This window comes from Mus caroli, unplaced genomic scaffold, assembly GCF_978045245.1.
Source record: "Mus caroli unplaced genomic scaffold, Mus_caroli_1 scaffold_19, whole genome shotgun sequence".
In the NCBI taxonomy this organism is placed as follows: domain Eukaryota; kingdom Metazoa; phylum Chordata; class Mammalia; order Rodentia; family Muridae; genus Mus; species Mus caroli.
In genome coordinates, this window is record NW_028227274.1 from 3,160,057 (window position 1) to 3,173,673 (window position 13,617).

The 13,617-nt window shown below is 38.7% G+C and overlaps 1 protein-coding gene across 6 annotated transcripts in view; it reads right to left on the reverse strand.

Annotated features, from left to right (window-relative positions):
* The window catches only part of Arhgap12 (Rho GTPase activating protein 12), a 113,456-nt gene that overhangs the window by 90,660 nt on the left and 9,179 nt on the right, over window positions 1–13,617 (reverse strand). For 5 of the 6 annotated variants that reach the window (XM_085833513.1, XM_085833512.1, XM_021150666.3 and 2 more), the window contains exons 2-3: window positions 4,145–4,181; window positions 759–1,513 (exon numbers count right to left, since the gene is read on the reverse strand). In XM_085833513.1, the coding sequence (XP_085689639.1) occupies window positions 759–1,436 (678 nt within the window). In that variant the 5' untranslated portion in view covers window positions 1,437–1,513; window positions 4,145–4,181. Of the gene's footprint in view, window positions 1–758; window positions 1,514–4,144; window positions 4,182–13,617 lie in introns of those variants that run through there. The other variant, XM_085833514.1, reaches the window with a different exon arrangement.

Below are 13,617 nucleotides of genomic sequence, written 5' to 3' on the forward strand. Positions count from 1 at the left end.
CTCCTTTAATCCCAGCACTCGGGAGGCAGAGGCAGGCGGATTTCTGAGTTCGAGGCCAGCCTGGTCTTCAAAGTGAGTTCCAGGACAGCCAGGGCTATACAGAGAAACCCTGTCTCAAAAAACCAAAAAAAAAAAAAAGAAAATCAGAATTGCCCAATTTCATACATGTGCTTTTTAAATGACTTTGTTTGAAAAATAAACTACTATTCACAATCTGAAAAGAAAACTAGGTAGGGAAAAAGTAAAGACCGAACCTATAACACCATTCTTTCTGGGCCAGTCTTCACTGCAGGGGAAATACTTCAGACACCAACATGACTGGAAATACAGTTGTTCACACTATACTGCATGGTGGTCCAGGTAAGTCTTTCCCATACACCCATATTTTACACCTAGCACTTGCTAGCAACAAGTCAAAAAGTACAACCAGAAAACAAAACACATGTTCTCCTAAAGAATTACCTACTGTTAAAGGAAGTGCTTCCTACCTAATGCACATCAGTGGGGAGAAAAAAAAGTTTTCAGGCTCAAAGTAACTCCCACCCCACATAGATGTAAGAATTATGAATACCACGTAGGGATTTTCTCTATGAATGTCACAAGCTATTTTACATATTTTTTCCTGCTCTTTAAATCAGGATCGACTCCATGTGTTCCGAATACATAAAGCGAAACAACCAAATTTATAACACTATGGTTTTAATTAAAACATCATTTTTATTTAGGCAAACTCGAATTTCACCGGCCTTTTCTCTTACCCTCATCTGCTCAGTGGAGCTGCTGCTAAGTTCATCTCCAGACTCGGAATCCTGGTGTATTCTTTCGGAGCCTTCTCCAGCTGAGTCACATGACTGTTCCTGAGAGAAGCTAGTTTTCTCTATGTCCAAGAACTCTGGCCCGGGAAAATGACCAAATAAGCGTGTCCTATTCTGGCTGGAGACTTTAGGAGAATGTGAGTCACTGTTAAACTTTCCATTATTATGGGTCAGGTCCAGGCTTAGGCTGAGAGTCTGGCCTGAATTATAATTGGATCCGAAATTCTGATTGGCATCACGAATAAGACCTGTTCCTTGAACAGATGACGATGGCTTTCCAAAACTTGAAAGCTCAGGCATTTTGTTCACATTTTCTGTCGATCTCTGGAGATGCATACTCTGTATTGTCTTCACAGAGTTATTTGGCAGTCCTGTTGCCTGTTTCACAGGCGGCATCAGAGCTTTGCGAGTGACCTCCTTGACATACTGTGCTGGCACATAAAATGCTTTTGAGTTCTCATCAGGTCTGACTTGCCACCAGTCATCATTGGTCTTCTTCACCAGGAGGTAGCGCTCCCCTTGTCTGATCACAATCTTTCTGTCCTTTGCTTCATACTCATAATCATACTCCACCTCAATATACGCTTGTCCTGCAGTAATCTTTCCACTTCTCTCGGCCATTTCTACTCAGTAATACTCACTCTCAAAACAGATAGCATGCCACATTATGCCTTGTGCCTCGATGCATTAATATAACACTATTATTTAAGCAGAGAAAGAATAAAGAAAAAAATTAATGTAATCTAAATTTGATACTCATAAACATTATACATACCATTCAAAAATCATGCCTTTTTTTTTTTTTTTGGTTTTTTTGAGACAGGGTTTCTTTGTGTAGCCCTGGCTGTCCTGGAACTCACTCTGTAGACCAGGCTGGCCTTGAACTCAGAAATCTGCCTGCCTCTGTCTACCAAATACTGGGATTAAAGGCATGTGCCACCACTGCCTGGCTAACTTCAAATCTTTTTTTTTTTTTTAATAGTTTTTATTAGGTATTTTCCTCAATTACATTTCCAATGCTATCCCAAAAGTCCCCCATACCCTCTCCCCCCACACCCCTACCCACCCACTCCCACTTTTTGGCCCTGGCATTCCCCCGTACTGGGGCATATAAAGTTTGCATGTCCAATGGGCCTCTCTTTCCAGTTATGGCCAATTAGGCCATCTTTTGATACATATGCAGCTAGAGTCAAGAGCTCCGGGGTACTGGTTAGTTCATAATATTGTTGCACCTATAGGGTTGCAGATCCCTTTAGCTCCTTGGATACTTTCTCTAGCTTAACTTCAAATCTTAAGCTCCATAAAGTAAGCATGTCTAGTAACACATGTATCAACCTACATTTAAGACATTTTCATTCTAATTCTTCAATTATTTACGATCTAAGAGGGCAGAGTAAGCACTGTTGTACAGGTGTGAACTGTGTCCCATAGAAGGTGTAGTCAAATCCTCACCTCAGGACTTATAAATAAAGGTGGTCTTAGCTGAAAATAATGGTCTTTGCATATGGAAGATTAAAACAGGGTCATTGTAGTGGTTTGAATTAAAATGGCCCTCCTAGGCATATAGGGAGTAGCATTATTTTGGAGTAAGTGTGGCCTCACTGGAGGGCTGGCTTTGAGGTTTCAGAAGCTCAGGCCAGGCTCACTCTCTGTTGATTCAGATGTAGAACTCCCAGTTACCTCTCCAGCACCATGTCTGCCTTTGTGCCACCATCTTCCCATCATGAAAATTAATGGACTAAACCTCTGAATTGTAAACCAGCCCCAATTAAATGTTTTCCTTTATAAGAGTTGCTGTGGTCATGGTCTCTTCACAGCAATAAAAACCCTAACCAAGACAGTCATGTTTGATAAGAGGGAACCGATAATCCCCATGTCAGTATCTTTTTGTTATATGTATTATATGATATCTATGTTCTTGTATATGTCTTTTATGTGTGTTTGAGCACACATGTGGTACATGTCAATGTGGAGGCTCAAGGTATCTCCCTCTATTACTTTCCAGGATATCTCACTAAACAGAGGTTTGGCTAGTCTGGCTGGCCAGCTTGCACTGAGGATTCTCTGTCTATACCTTCCATGTGTAGAATATGGAAGGCTGCATTACCTAAGGGCTAGGGATCAGAACTCTAGTCATCAGAGTTGTGTAGCAAGTACTTTACCAGATAAGCCTTCTCCCCAATCCTCTATCTGTGCCCCCTCCCACGTCTTTAAAAAGGAAGGAGACAGATTTAGAAACAGGGAAAAAGGGATAGGGATATAGGTAGTGTGCTTGTCTAGCATGCATGAAGGCCTAGATTCAATCCCCAGCACCATATCAACAAAGCATAGTTGCATAAATCTGTAATTCTAGCACTTGGAAGGTGGAGGCAGAGGACCTTTAAGTTCAAGCTCATTCTGTCAGGTCCAAAAGAAATCCAAAACAAGGCTCACAGTACTTATGGCTTCTCCCAGCACTTCTTATCCCACCTCCTATCCTAAAACTCTCCAGCTCAGGGATTGGGCTTCCCTTCCTTCAACCAGCTCCTCATTCCTATATAAACCTGCTATTTTGGCCACAGGCTCTCTTGGTTAGCTTGCCCTCTTTTCTTTCTTCATCTCACTTCTCTCTCTTCTCATAGCCCAATTCAGTCTGGACCCTTCCAGATATCTCTGGCTGAGCTCTCCCTCATATCTACAATGAAATCCTTTTCCTCAACTATATCTAGGAGCAGTTAGGTATTTCCTCATTTTCTTCACATCCTAGGCTACATAGCAAGTTTGTTGTCAGCCTAGACTATGAGAGACTGTTTCCAAACAAATAAAAAATAAAGGGAGGAAGCAAAGGAGGAAAGGAAAGAGGAAGACAAAACAGAAGAGTCAAATAGAAGACAAAGGCCAAAACAGGCAGAGTATCAAGGACTCCCAGCAACAACAAGCTGTGATGACGCAAGGCAGGACAAAGAACGTCAACACTAACACTTCCATAACTCTGGATAAAGGTTCTCATCTTGGAGCCCAGGCTGACTTCATCAAGATCTGCCTGCCTGAATCACCCAACTGCAGAGACTAAGGTCATCATTCAAAGCCACCCACTTACAGTACAGTCTAAGTATCACGGATCCAAATTTTAAAATCTTGAAACTTTTTCAGCACTAACATGGCAAGGGTCAAAATAAAATGTCCATGCAAGTTCCCATGTGATGGGTTGTTGTACAGTCTGTGCAATAACAATCATTCTTCTGAGGTCTATAGTCTCTAAGATAAAGCTAGTAGGCTGAGGTGGTAAGTAAATTAATTAATAAATTAATAAATACAGTGACACTGTTTCAAAAAAACATTAAGCTTACCTTGGAAGGCTGTAAACATCTGGTGTTTCATTTAAACCTAAAAATTAAATAAAAAAAATTATATCTCTAAACAAGATTCCTTAAAGACTAAGCACATAATGTGTATGATTTTGGAGGCATAATTTTTACGGTGGTGATAAGGAACACAAGGGATCAATTTTGCCACTGCCTTTGCTTGTTGTCACCACTGTACCAATACCCCTTACTTTTATTCCAACAAACAGGGATTATATGATAAACAAACTTGATAAATTTTTAAAATAATTGCTTCTCTAAGTTCATGGTATTGAGTGGGAATAGAGAATAATTATATATGTTTAAAGTTGTTAGGAATCCTAACACATTTCTCCCCACAGATTACTTACTCCTTCTAAAAAGGAAAACAGACATTGCAATGCTTCTTTTTCAATGAAAAGTTTTAAGCCAAATGATCGACCTTATCAATCAAGAGTGATACCTAGGTGAGACACACCTATAGTGTAGACTGTCATTTATGTGTCTTCTTATCAAAAGTATATTTCAGCTGGGCATAGTGGCATATGCCTTTAATACCAGCACTTGAGAGGCAGAGGCAGGTGGATTTTGAGGCCAGCAACATGAAGTTCAGGACATCCAGAGCTACATAGTAAGACCCAGTCTAAAATAAGTAAGAAATAAAAAAGCATATTTCACTTCACACAATAACTAGGAAACACACAAATCCAGAAGGCAAAACATTCCATTAGATAATAGAAATAAACTTTTCAGAGTCAATGTCATGAAAAACGAAAAGGATAAAAGATTTCTCAATACTAGACATTTTTAAATTAGATTATTTTCTTTACTTACATTTCAATTATTATCCCCTTTCCTAGTTTCCCCTTCCTCCTCCCCCTGCTCCCCAACCCACTCACTCCCATTCCCAGTCCTGGCATTTCCCTATACTTGGGCATAGAACCTTCACAGGACCTAAAGCCTCTCCTCCCATTGATGACCGACTAGGCCATCCTCTGCTACATATACTGCTAGAACCACAAGTTCCACCATGTATTTTCTTTGATTGGTGGTTTAGTTCCAAGGAGCTCTGGGGGTACTGGTTAGTTCATATTGATGTTCCTCCTATGGAACTTCAGTCCCCTTCAGCTTCTTTGGTACTTTCTCTAGTTCCTTCTTTGAGGACCTCGTGCTCCATCCAATGGATGACTGTGAGCATCCACTTCTGCATTTGCCAGGCACTGGCAGAAGCCCTCAGGAGACAGCTATATCAGGCTCCTGTAAGCAGGCTCTTGTTGGTATCTGCCATGCTGTCTGGGTTTGGTGGTTGTTTATGGATGGATCCCCAAGTGGGGCAGTCTCTGGATGGTCATTCCTTCAGTCTCTGCTCTGAACTTTGTCTCTGTAAATCCTTCCACGGGTATTTTGTTCCCCCTTCTAAGAAGGATTCTGAGCTTCTGAGCTAATATCCACTTATCAGTGAGTGGATAATCATGTGTGTTCTTTTGTGATTGGGTTACCTCACTCAAGATGATATCCTCCAGATCCATTCATTTGTCTAAGAATTTCATAAATTCATTGTTTTTAATAGCTGAGTAGTACTCCATTGTGTAAATGTACCACATTTTCTATATCCATTCTTCTGTTGAGGGGCATCTGGGTTCTTTCCAGCTTCTGGCTATTATAAATAAGGCTGCTATGAACATAGTGGAGCATGTGTCCTTATTACATGTTGGAGCATCTTCTGGGTATATGCAAAGGAGTGGTATTGCTGGGTCTTCCAGTAGAACTATGTCCAATTTTCTGAGGAACCGCCAAACTGATTTCCAGAGTGGTTGTACCAGCTTGTAGTCCCACCAACAATGGAAGAGTGTTCTTCTTTCTCCACATCCTCGCCAGCATCTGCTATCATCTGATTTTTTGATTTTAGCCATTCTGACTGGTGTGAAACTTTGCAATTTTATGAGGTCCCATTTGTTGATTCTTGATCTTACAGCACAAGCCATTGCTGTTCTATTCAGGAATTTTTCCCCTGTGCCCATATCTTCAAGGCTCTTCCTCACTTTCTCCTCTATAAGTTTCAGTGTCTCTGGTTTTATGTGGAGTTCTTTGATCCACTTAGACTTGAGCTTTGTACAAAGAGATAAGAATGGATCAATTCGCATTCTTCTACATGCTAACCACCAGTTGAGCCAGCACCATTTATTGAAAATGCTGTCTTCTTTCCACTGCCTGGTTTTCACTCCTTTGTCAAAGATCAAGTGACCATAGGTGTGTGGGTTCATTTCTGGGTCTTTAATTCTATTCCATTGATCAACCTGTCTGTCGCTGTACCAGTACCATGCAGTTTTGATCACAATTACTCTGTAGTACAGCTTGAGGTCAGGCATGGTGATTCCACCAGAGGTTCTTTTATTGTTGAGAATAGTGTTTGCCATCCTAGGTTTTTTGTTATTCTAGATGAATTTGCAAATTGTCCTTTCTAACCCTGTGAAGAATTGAGCTGGAATTTTGATTGGGATTGCATTGAATCTGTAGATTGCTTTCGGCAAGATAGCCATTTTTACTATATTAATCCTGCCAATCCATGAACATGGGAGATCTTTCCATCTTCTGAGATCTTCTTTAATTTCTTTCTTCAAAGACTTGAAGTTCTTATCATACAGATCTTCCACTTCCTTAGTTAGAGTCACACCAAGGTATTTTATATTATTTGTGACTATTCTGAAGAGTGCTGTTTCCCTAATTTCTCAGCCTGTTTTTCCTTCATGTAGAAAAAGGCCTCTGATTTGTTGGAGTTAATTTTATATCCACCTACTTCACTGAAGCTGTTTATCAGGTTTAGGAGTTCTCTGGTGAAATTTTGGGGGTCACTTATATATACCATCATATCATCTCCAAATAGTGTTATTTTGATGTCTTCCTTTCCAATTTGTATTCCTTTGATTTCCTTTTGTTGTCTAATTGCTCTGGCTAGGACTTCAAGTACTATATTGAATCAGTAGGGAGAAAGTGGGCAGCCTTGTCTAATACTGGACATTTTTATAAGCAAAACTGGTCAGAAGTACCTAAAATTTACCACATCCAAAATCTACTTCCTGTCTATACAGTACCTTTATCCTGCCCAATTTGCTCATCATAGTAAAGAGAGCTTTCAACCTTTGAACTGTTCAGTCTCTGCTTTCATGTATTACTATATATACATCAGTCACAACTTTTCACAACTTTTTGAAAATTCCTCCTAAAGGTGATGAGATGGCCTAGCAATTAAAACTTGCTGCTCAGCCGGGCATGGTGGCGCACGCCTTTAATCCCAGCACTCGGGAGGCAGAGGCAGGCGGATTTCTGAGTTCGAGGCCAGCCTGGTCTACAAAGTGAGTGCCAGGACAGCCAGGGCTACACAGAGAAACCCTGCCTCGAAAAACCAAAAAAAAAAAAAAAAAAAAAAAACTTGCTGCTCTTCCAAAGGACCTGAGTTCAGATTAGCATCCACACTGGGTGGCTCACATATGTCTAGAACTCCAAGTCCAGGGGATCCAATGGCTTCTTTTAGCTTCAATGGGCCATAACACAAACACACACACACACACACACACACACACACACACACACACTGGTCCCTAAGATGTCAGTGAAGTTGAAAAATGTTGTCATAGTATTCTAATATCCTAGGGTAACACATTATTCATATTTTCGGTAATATAAAATATACACACACCTACCATGCTGCAGTAGTATAAAAGGCATAATACAAATATGCAGAGCATAGTATTTGATAATAATAAATTAGTATAATAGTTGTTTTTATACTACATTTTATTGATACTTTAGAAACCATCATCTAATACATATATTTACCTATTTTTAAAAGTTCTTACAGCAGTAATGTGTGCCATGTAATGTTGGCAGCACCCTCATACATCTTGTGCTTATTACAACATCACCTACTGCATCAAGAGACCAGATGAAATAAGTAAACATCCAGTCTGTATAAACACACTGATAGTCCAACAATGAGGGAATCAGCCAATGACAGATCTCACAATTCGACTGGTTGGTACATGAAGTATAACTGTACTTTATCCTTGAATGAGTTGGGTTTTCTTTTTTTGAAGAGCAACATAAAATGAGAAGTACCTTTGACTATAGGGAGATGAGTATGGAGACATGCATCTACTTTTCACAAGATTACTATAGCTTAGAAACTTCAGGACTGGTCAGTATTTGATTTTATGCTTCTGTAGAAAAACTATGGCACTGGAGAACAGCAATTAGTTACAGGCCAATCCATATTCCCTCTTTACTGCCAGGCTTTATGACCGCACCCACCCTAGTGACTATGAAGACAAGTATCCAGGAAAAGTTAGGGAGAAAGAGGATTACACAAGAGAGTCAATTTCAGTAATTCAACATAAGACATCCAATCTACAGTTTTAGATAAAGGCAATGAGATGTGAGAAAGCAAGTAAATGTGGTAGTTAAATAATGTCATCTATGTAAAAAGGTAGTCACATACCAAGGTGGATGAGATGAGCAAGAAGACACATGGAAATGAGGAATAGAAGCTGCAGATAAATTATTAGTCAAAACAGAGGTAGGAAATGAAATTGAAAAATACTAAATAACTGATAAAATCATAAATATCTAAGAAACTACATAGTATATTACACAATATAAATAGTTCTAAGAAAAATCAGATAAAATGAAGTCTTATTGCAAAGAATACCTTGAAAGAGATTAAGATATTCATGAGATAACTATAATAAGACAGATCTAAGTGAAAATCCTACATATAACTGTGTGAGTCATTTATTCTATTTTGTTTAAGAACAGGCTACAGTAAAATGAAAGTTTACTTTGATTTGGATTTATTTCTTCCTCTTCTCCTTAAATCAGGTCAGAAGCTATTTATTCTGATAACTAGATAGATAGGATTCTGCTTATTTAACTAGAGAATACTCTCACCAGAACACTCCTGAAATTAAACCTGTTCAGTACTTATCACCACCTGCCTCTGTCTATGCAAACATAAACTGCTAAGCACCAGAACATTCAATTTTTCCATGTCTATTTCTTTGAATTCCCCCTGCTTTTCTCAGCAATTTTTTAAATGTTCACATGAGACTTTCATGCAAGTCTTCTTCCTCCCCTGTTGCAATCACTTCTTCCTTACGTTTCAACAAATACATACACACACATACATCTTTTGTATTTATGGAGAAGAGGTGGGAAAGGATGTGTGTGTGTGTGTGTGTGTGTGTGTGTGTGTGTGTGTGTGTGCCGGCCCACACACTTACAGTCCTATAGAGGTCAAGGACAACCTCAGATAGTCTCAGGTACCATCTATCATTTTGTTTGTTTTGCCTTGAGACAGAGTCCAACTAAATAGCTATGTAGACTAGGCTGGCCTCAAGCTCATAGATATCCTCCTCCCTCTGCCTAAAAAGAAACATGTGAACCACCAAACCAGGCTTTGTTTTGTCTTGGTATTTTATTTTATTTTATTTTATTTTATTTTATTTTATTTTGAGACAGGGTCTCTCACTGGTATAGAATACACCACGAAGTCCAGGCTGGCTGACCAGCAAGCCCCATGGATGCACCTCATCTCCACCTCCGCTGGGCTGGATTACAATCACATGCCACTGTGCCTGGCTTTTTCTGTGAGTTCTGTGGAGCAAACTTAGGTTTCCAGCCAACTGATGAGCCCATCACATCTACCACTGCTCTATCCTCAGCTCACTTAGTATTTTCCATCATGCTACTTTAGCCATCTGTTAATTTTTTTAATTGTCTTTTTGTGTAAATTACTAAGAAACCTACCACAAATTATACAGCTTAACAAATGTTACCTTCCTCCCCCAGGACATCTGCTTTAACCAACTATATCTTACTAGATATATCAAAAACAATCCAAAACAAAAACAAGGAAATAAAATCTTAAGAGAAACAAAAACTTAAGTAAATAATCCATAACTAAGCGGTTTATAATTTAAGACTAATCCAGATATGCATAACACATGCAGTAATTCTGATACTCTAGTACCTAGAATGATAAAATGCTAATATGCATCAAGCATGTAAATATTAAGCAATCTAAATATATCAAAGCTGAATCACTAATTCTTGGCACTACATTATCCACAATAATAAAATGAGGCTATAGCATACTATTATCAGTAGTAGAATACTTCTTTAATATTTGTGAGAAATTATTGTCATTAAGATAAAGATAAGAAAATGGGGGACAAATGTGACTAGATATGCTACATACATGTACAAAACTGTCAAATAAAAAACTGATAGTAAATCAATTTTTAATTTCTTAAAAAAAAGAAAACTGGAGCTGTAACTTAGTTGGTAGACTGCTTGCTTGCCCCTAGTATGTACCTAGACACCACAAAAGGGGAAAAATAAGAATAAAATAATAATCCCCAAACAAGCATCCAATAAATAAGATAAAGTTTAATGAGCAAAGCAACAATAAAATTCACAAGGTACCAGCAGAAGAAATTGTTCCACCAACTAGTTTTCTAAGTTGTATATTTGTAATCATTAGCCAGTATTAAGCTCAAGTTATTTTCTTAATGAATCCCAGCTTTCTAAGAATGAACAGATACACAATATAAAATACGTCTCTGAATTAAAACAGGCAATGTAACGAAAGAAAGGCAAATATCATAAACCAGTCTGGCTATTTAAAAAAAAAGCAAAAATAGGAGAGGAAATGAGTTAATAGTTATAAAAGTTATAAAGTGGTACAAGACGGAGAACCAGCGAAGGAAACGCAAAAGCAAGACTTAGGCATGAAACAAAAATGAGGAAACATCGAAAGAAGCATTTGGAGAAATAAGCGCTTTAATAAAAGAAATATGTAAACCAAGCCTTTAATCTCAGACAGAGGCAGGAGGATCTCTGATTTTCAGGCCACCCTAGTGTACATAGTGAATTTGCAAGTCAGTCAGGGTATATTGAGACTCTGTCTCAAAAGAAGAAAAAAAAATTAAAATTTTAAAAAAGAAAATTAGCACAGAGTATCTGGAAATCCATGTGCCATGAAAGACAGAAATGGGATCATCTCATGACTTTCCCTTGAATGTGGTTCACAGGCTGGAGTTTTATAATCAGCAGTACCCAGCATGTGCAAGGTTTAGTGTGCACATTGGGGGTAAAGGGTACATCAATTCAAAATAGAAATCCAAGCTTGGATTTGGCAATGAATTTTAATATTTATAAACATGAGGAAGAAAAAAGTAGACTTTACTAAAATTAAAAGCGTCTGTAAATCAGTATTTTGAAGAAGCAGACTCAATTTCATTTTTCTTGCAACACTATTACAACAGCCAAGAAATGCAATCAGCATTTCCACCAACAGATGAATGACAAAAATATGGTGTATATACAATAAAGTAGCTATCCATATAAAAGGATGGAAGCCTGTCATTTCTGACAACATATCAGAATTCACAGGATATATGTTAAGTAAGTCAGAAATAAAAGACAAATCTTGTATGGTCTCACTTACATGAAGTCAAGAGAATAGAAGTTCTCTCCTGACCTGGGGAAGCCAGGAGAGAGCAGAATGGGAAAGCTTCTATAACAGTGGTTCTCAGCCTTGCTAATGCTGTAACAGGAAGAGCAGCTACTAGGAAGGCATGACTTCCTACAGCCCACACTCTAGATCAGGAAACAGGTCCCAAAATATAAAGGACAGAAATCATGCAAAGTTAGTTCTCTGGTCACAATGACTTTGATCACAATGAAGTTATACACTTATGAAACCATAAGAAACCCAAATTTGGGCTGGAATATAATCTGAATACAGAGCACATGAGGAACAGACTCTTGGTTAGATCCTCAACACCACTGAAAAAAAGTAAAATGGTTGCTATTTAATGTTAAGTTAAAACCTAACATGATGGCACACACCTATAATCCCAGGGCAGGAAACAGAAGGATTCCTAAGGCTAGTGGGCCAGCCAGCTTCTCATGATCATGTACTCCAGGTCAAAGAAACTCTTGTCTCAAAACAAACAAAAGGTGGGACTTCTGGCTTCCATACACAAGCAAACACATACACAGGCACACATACATGACATATGTACATATTAAAAACTAACCACAAAAAAGAACTCCTGGCTGAAAAGTTTCCACTGGTAAATTTACTCAAAATGAAGGGGGAAGATCACATTTCTACAAAAATCTCCATAAAGGATCAATGTGAAAAGAACCCAACTCATTCTATAAAATTAGCATACTTATAGCAACAAAAAACGGGAAAACAGAAAAAAATGATACTGCTAACCAGTATCATTCAAGAATATAGATAGAAAAGTTGCTAATACAATTGTAGCAAGCTAGATCCCTTTAACCTCCCCCCTCATCTCACGTAGTCTACACTAACTAGCCTTGAACTCTTTATGCCTAATGACTTCAACTTTTAATCTTCCTGACTCTACCTCCCAAGTTCTATGATTCAGGCACACACCATCATGCTTCCTTTCCAACAATATTTTCAAAATATAATGTATCAAGTCCAAGAACAGTACTAAGTTGAAAGTTTAAAAAACCGATCAACTCAGCTAGGCAGTGGTGCCACCCGCCTTTAATCCCAGCACTCGAGAGGCAGAGGCAGGTGGATCTCTGAGTTCCAGGTCATTCTGATCTATTGAGCACTCCAGGACAGACAGAGCTGCAGAGAAACCATAGAAGAAGAAGAAAAGAAGAAAAAGAAGACGAAGACGAAGACGAAAGAAGAAAGTAGAAAGAAGAAAGAAAGAAAGAAGAAAGGAGAAAGGAGAAAGAAGAAAGGAGAAGAAAGAAGAAAGAAGAAGAAAGCAGCAGCAGCAGCAATTCGGGCTGGAGGAATGGCTCAGAAGTTAAAGGCCAGGCACCACCTTGCTCTTTCAGAGAAGCCAGGTTCAATGCCAGCACCCACATGGTGACTCATGACCATTTCCAGGGCATCCCAAATCCTTCTTCTAGCCTCCCCAGGCACTGGGCACACAAATGATAACCAGACATACCTATAAGCATTTAATAAAATAATAAAAAGTTAAAAATACATCTATTTAATTAAAAATTCAGTTTTAAAATAGGCAGGAATGGAGAGATGGTTCAGCAGTTAAGAGCAATTCTTCTCTTGCAGAGGACCCAAGTTCAGCACCCAGCACCAACGCTGGGCAGCTCACAACTACATGTCACTTCAGCTCCACAAGCACTTACACTCATGTGATACAAAAGACACAAGAAAATTAAGAGTTGATCTTAAAAAAGAAAAGGAGCCAAAGACTTTAACAGATACTGTACCAAAGATCTACACATACTAAACAAACATATCAAGAGATCCATACCATATGCCATCTAGGAAATGCAAATTAAAATAACAATGAGATATTAGTACATGCTTATTACAAGGGCAATGTCCAGAATATTGACAGCTTCAAGAACCAAGCAGAGTGGAGTCCCAGGAACACCCTTCAGTGCCGGTGGGAATGTGA